At 31.8% G+C, this 6,214-nt stretch overlaps 1 protein-coding gene across 1 annotated transcript in view; it reads right to left on the bottom strand.

Annotated features, from left to right (window-relative positions):
• Positions 1-1,294: 1,294 nt before the first annotated feature.
• Positions 1,295-6,214, bottom strand: part of LOC145750652 (uncharacterized) — a 12,181-nt gene continuing 7,261 nt past the window's right edge. The window contains exons 9-15 of the mRNA XM_082566729.1: positions 3,429-3,602; positions 3,218-3,349; positions 3,055-3,139; positions 2,531-2,648; positions 2,355-2,395; positions 2,162-2,217; positions 1,295-1,793 (exon numbers count right to left, since the gene is read on the bottom strand). Of these exons, the coding sequence (XP_082422855.1) occupies positions 1,767-1,793; positions 2,162-2,217; positions 2,355-2,395; positions 2,531-2,648; positions 3,055-3,139; positions 3,218-3,349; positions 3,429-3,602 (633 nt within the window). The 3' untranslated portion in view covers positions 1,295-1,766. The remainder of the gene's footprint in view (positions 1,794-2,161; positions 2,218-2,354; positions 2,396-2,530; positions 2,649-3,054; positions 3,140-3,217; positions 3,350-3,428; positions 3,603-6,214) is intronic.

Genomic DNA, 6,214 nt, shown 5'->3' with positions numbered 1-6,214 from the left:
GGCAAATTTTTCAATTTCAAGTTTTTCCAACAATGTAATAATAAACAAATTAGTCAAACACGGTTTATAACTAACAAGTTTTTATAACTTTTATATTCCATCCAGTAGGCGAAATTCAATGTAATTCGTAGTTGCCATATGTTTTAATGGTTTGAAGATATTGAGAAACGTAGCAAACGTAGCAATAGATGAAATTTTATGTTTTGAAACTATGTTTTTACCTCGATTGTTGATAACATCATGCAAGACCCCAACACTTGGTGGGGTGGTCAGTACTCCAAGTGGTCACAGTCAAATAATTTATTGACTTGAGTTGCATGCAAAAATTTTAAAAATAGTTTAAAATATTTTTGTTTTATTTTTGATAATTTTAAAAACAAATGCTTATAAACTTAATATATAAATATATATATATTTTTTAAAGCTTACAAATTGGTTGTGGCTAGATGAAAGAGTAAAAAGTTTTTTAATACAGCCTTCTATGACCGGTTCGCCACACTACCGGACCGTGTTAATAGCGTTCTGTGAAACCATATACCAAAACAACTCAGCAGTGTCATCTTGAGGATTTTGTGCAGCTACATACTTTCTTACACATTCTGGGAAAAAAATACTAAATTAAAAATTGGCGGTCTACCTGTGAGTTCAGCACTTTAGCTTAGTCTTAAAATATCTTTTCAATTTATTAATATTTTTTGACCTAACTACTAAATAGTTTTTACAACTTCATGCTTCATTTAAAAAAGAAATCGAAGTAATATTATTGACTAACCTGTATCTAAGATGCATGCAAAAATACCTTTCAAACTGTATCTCGTAAGGGAACAATAAAACCTACGAATCTACCTTGATTTTACATACAAAACACTCACTTATTTTTTCGACTTAATGATATATAACCAAGAACCTAATAAAATTGTTTATCTAACTATCACAATAAAAACGTATTATCTTTTACAGTAACTTTTAAACACTATCAAACTATTAATTTTTAGGCTAAATAAGCAAACATTTGCCAAATATTACAAAGTAATGACGAAATGACATTTCTTTACTATTTAATATTATTATAAACATTTAAACTGACTTATAAATAAACATTTATTCACAGTGTAATATGTTAGAACATTGTATTGTCTGAATAGAGATTTTATGCATGTAACCAACTATACTTCCTTGTAATACGTAAGTAACATCCATAAGTCAAAAAAAATCTTAAAATTTTATTGATAATGTAAACAAAACCTTTTACTAGTTAAAAATTAAAAAGAATGTATATTGATTTCTACCCTAATTTAAATATTTAAAATGCCCCGAAAGCAATTTATGTATTCTTAGATTACTAATAAAACAGGTAAGTTAACTAGTAGGTTAAATTAAGCACGTTAGAGTTTCGGTCTATTGTAAGTAAACTTTAATACAAAAATATAATTAACAAAGTTCATTTAGGTCCCAATACAAATTGAACCCGGAAAAGTTTCAAATCACAATTAAATGCAGTAAATGTTGTAAAAACGATAACAATAAAAATATTGACAGGAAATATAATAAACAAAGAAAAATAAATTAAAAAAAAAATTATACAGAAATAAGTTATGAGAAGTACAATTTATTAAGCGCTATTACGACAGTTGCATTTCAAAAAGCAGGTGAAAAACTAGCCCTACAAAAAACTCAAATATTAACATATTCAGATATTTTCCAAATTATAATTAAAATCAAATATTTACATGTTTATATAACTGAAATTGATGTAGCTGTTAGTGTTAGCGGTAGTTTTCATAAACAGAATTCTAAAAAATTAGAAATTTGTTTTAAAAAAACTGTTTGTTATGGTAGCAAGCAAAAAAAACAAAAATAGAAGGGTTGCTATAAAAACAAGCTAACAAAATAACCCATTTTCACAAATTTGCCCAACATTACAGCGCAAAGTTAATTGTAAAAAAGGTTAAGCAAATTTTTGTTTTTAATATTAATAAAACATTTCTGGTGCCAATAATTTAGTGTTTAAAATTTGGAATGGTTTTTCTTAGGGAAAATTTTGCAGTAATATTCAAACGCAGCCCAGTGCCCAATTTACAGCAGTTTAAGTATTTACCAGGATCTAAGTTATTTTTCTTTTGACAAAATGTTTTTCAAATTTAAATAAAATAAAACCAACCTGATTTACTGCAGTTGTGTTAACTACATTAGCATATGGAGATTCAATTCCAGTACCTATAAAATTAAAAATAAATCCTATTTTAAAATAAGTTCGATATACATAAGAACACAACTAAATATATACTCAGAGGTCAGAGCATTACATTGTTATTAAAAAAAAATTAAACTTTTGGTTAAAAAAAAACTTTTACCAGATTGTGTAGACCTCTGCATAACTTTATTTTTTTGAAACCTAAAAAAACGCGATTTAATATTTAATTTTAGATTGATGTATGTACTTTATTTTGAATTTACGTCCTTATTATAAATAGATACTTATCTTTAGTTCAATGTTAATTACAACTATTTAAAAAAAAACATTTTTTACCTTTTCTTCACCATCCAAATAACCACCACAATAATAACTAACACTACAACCACTCCAACAATAAAACCAATAATTGCCCCTTTAGACACAACAGATCCAGATTTACCATCACTTCCACCTAAAAATTTAATTTAAAAACAATTCATGCTTTTAATTTTTTTTTTACAAATGCATAAAAGAAACAAACAAGTTCAATATATGCAACAATAAAAAATGGTTAGACCCTAAAATTCAGGATTTAATTTACTACTTGATGCCGTAACAACACAAGTCAAATAGATTAAGATCCAAAACCGACAATGTGTTATTGGATACCAAAAATGCCAACATCAATAATGTTTCATATAAAACAAATCAGAATAATGGATTTTATTTGTTTGTATAAACAGTTTTAATTAACAGTTCAAATAAAATTGAAAAAAAAGAAATAGTTATATTTGTATACCCAATGTTATGCTGGACCATTAAGTATATAACATAATAAAAATCAGCAAATAAGAAATACAAAAAACAAACAAGTTAACCTGTTTGTATTATTTTAATTGGTGAAACACAAGTTCCATTTAAATTTTTCCATTCTCCGAAACCCTCACAAGAACTTGCTCTTATCTAAAACAACAGTTTATACAAAAATAAAATATCTTCTGATCATATTGTATTAAAAAACATAGTTTTTTCTTAAATTACCCGAAATGAAACAGTTTTGTTGTAATTATGAACATCTAAAGGTATTTCCATAAAGTATTCATTTTCCATTGTAGTTAATGAGCTGGGTTTAATGGTAATCAATGTTGTATTTGTGTTGCTTTGGCCTTCAATCTAAATTCAAAACAAAATATTATTGTAAACCCTACCGAAGATTATTTTAAATTTTTAACACCATTATTTAATTCCTAACTTCATATGACAAAATGTCATCCACATAACTAGTTGGTATTGACCACTTTATAGTACAATTAGATTGAGTTGAATCCACATAAGAAGTTATAACATCAGGAATTCCAAAACCGGTTGTAACACTTGAATTTAATGTAACTGATTGACCACCACAATTACCTAGTGTCACTGTCACCTACAAACAATATACAAGAATTGTATTAAAATTCACTTAAAATGATATTTTAGCGTATATAAATTGTAACAATATAATTTATTATTCAGTTAAGCAAAAACAGTTAAGTAAGTAATGAATTGGTAGTCGGTTTATAAAACACAACATAATACAAAAAAGGCAAAAGATAAGACTGTAGCCCAGACTTCTTATCAGGCAAAATCACGTGTCCCTAAGGGGCCGCTACATTACCCCCCTCCAGAAGCGGAAAATTGTTCATTTACGTTAAATGGGTAAACCGTTGTGGTGGTTTAATTTGACGCTTGTTACCATCTCTTCGACAGTTTGGTTTCGTCTCTATATGGGTTTTTACGTTCGTTTCTTCTAGAATTACTTGCTTACGAGGTCTGCCTCGTAACTTTGGTTGGGCTAGTTGTACAGGCATATTGCGATCCAGATACGCAGGTTTTATGCGGTCAATCGAAATGATTTCTGTACGTCCGCCGATATCAATCTTAAAAGTTTTTAATCCGTGCTTAATAACTTTATATGGACCTTCATATGGGGTGCAAAGTGGCGCCTTGTATCCCACTTTCTTAATAAAAACAAAGCTGCTGTTCTTTAAATCAGAAGGTATGTAGCTATTTGGTTTACAATGCCACGAGGTTTGAGGCGCTTCTTGTTTTATAACGTGGCGGAGCTTTTGTAAAAAATCTCCAGGTGCGTTGTTGTGGTCGGTAGCCTCCACAAAAGGGCCTGGAATGGTGAGTGGTGCTCCATACACCATTTCTGCTGAGGAACATCCTAAATCTTCTTTGGGTGTGGTTCTAATTCCGAGTAGAACCCAAGGCAGTTCGTCAACCCAATTGTTGTCTTTAAGTCGCGACATCAACGATGCCTTAAGTTGTCTATGGAATCGCTCCACCAGACCGTTGGCCTGTGGGTGAAATGCTGTGGTAAATTGCAAAGAAGTGCCCATAAACTTAGCAATATCTGACCATAGTTTTGATGTAAACTGTGCTCCTCGGTCTGACGACAATGTTGACGGTATTCCAAAACGAGATATCCATTGTTGAATAAAAACTTTTGCACATGATGTCGTCGATGTTTCTTGCAGTGGGTACGCCTCTGGCCACCTTGTGAACCGGTCAACTACAGTAAGCAAATATCTAAAACCTTGAGATGGCGGCAAAGGTCCCACAAGGTCAATATTTAAATGATCAAATCGTTTTACAGGCAATGAATAGTGGTGCAGTGGGGCTCTTGTGCATTTGTGGACCTTAGCTTTTTGGCAATAAGCACATTGTTTTGCCCATTCGCCAATTTGTTTTTTAAGTCCTTTCCAAACAAATTTTTCAGCAATTAGTTTCTTTGTGCTTCGTATCGATGGATGCGATAAACCATGAACTAAATCAAATATTTTTCGACGCCAAGATTCCGGAACAAGCGGTCGCGGTGATCCAGTTGTTGTGTCACATAAAAGCGAAGTCTGGTTTTTGTCGCAAGAAAATTTTTCAATTTTTAAACTAGAGTTGGCTTTCAATTCATTTATAATTTCTTTATCTCTTTCTTGATCTAAGGCCATATCTGAAAAATTGATTCCTAAAGATGCCTGTATGACATTTATTCCAGGTCTTGATAATGCGTCAGCAACAAAATTCTTTTTTCCTTCTATATGGCGGATATCCGTAGTGTATTCCGAAATAGCGCTAAGTTGTCGTTGTTGGCGAGCTGACCATGGTGAAGTAGTTTTAGTTAATGCATAAGTAAGTGGTTTGTGATCGGTAAAAGCTACAAAGTGCCGTCCTTCCAAGAAGTACCTAAAATGACGAATAGCAAGATGTAATGCTAGAAGTTCACGGTCGAACGCACTGTATTTTATTTCAGGTGGCCGTAGATGTTTGCTAAAGAAGGCCAATGGTTTCCACAAACCATATATATTTTGCTGTAGTACTCCCCCAACAGCTATATCGGAAGCATCCACAGTTAACGCAGTTGGCGCTCCTACTTGTGGATGGGAAAGCATAGTGGCATTAACTAAAATGTTTTTAGCTTTAACAAATGCGTTATTTAGTTGATCACTCCACAGTAGAGGTTTAGATTTTTTTTTAATTTCTTCGTAAATCGGTCGCATGATGTTAGCCACTCTTGGTAGAAAACGATGATAAAAATTGATCATGCCAGCAAACCGTTGCAGTTCTTGAAATGAGGTTGGTCGTGGAAAATTGTTTATTACCTCCACTTTATTTGGTAAAGGCTTGGCTCCTTCGTGGTCAATGCGGTGGCCTAAAAATTCAATACTTGTTTGTCCGAATTGACATTTAGTCGCGTTTATTATTAGACCGTTTTCGTTCAGACGCGTAAACAATTCTTTGAGATGCTGGTAATGTTCGCTTTTTGACTTGCTTGCTACCAAAATATCATCTAAGTACACGAAAACAAAATTAAGATTCCGGCACACACAATCCATCAGTCTTTGAAAAGTTTGTGCTGCATTTTTTAATCCAAAGGGCATTCTTATGTACTCAAATAAGCCAAAAGGAGTAATGACTGCAGTTTTTGGAATATCTTCTGTTGCTACAGATACTTGGTGGTAGCCTCTAACAAGGTCTATTTTTGAAAATATGTTTGCG

This window comes from Corella eumyota, chromosome 4 (assembly GCF_963082875.1).
Source record: "Corella eumyota chromosome 4, kaCorEumy4.1, whole genome shotgun sequence".
NCBI classification, from domain to species: domain Eukaryota; kingdom Metazoa; phylum Chordata; class Ascidiacea; order Phlebobranchia; family Corellidae; genus Corella; species Corella eumyota.
The sequence above is the reverse complement of the archived record's forward strand: the minus strand, read 5'-3'. Positions and strand labels throughout refer to the sequence as shown.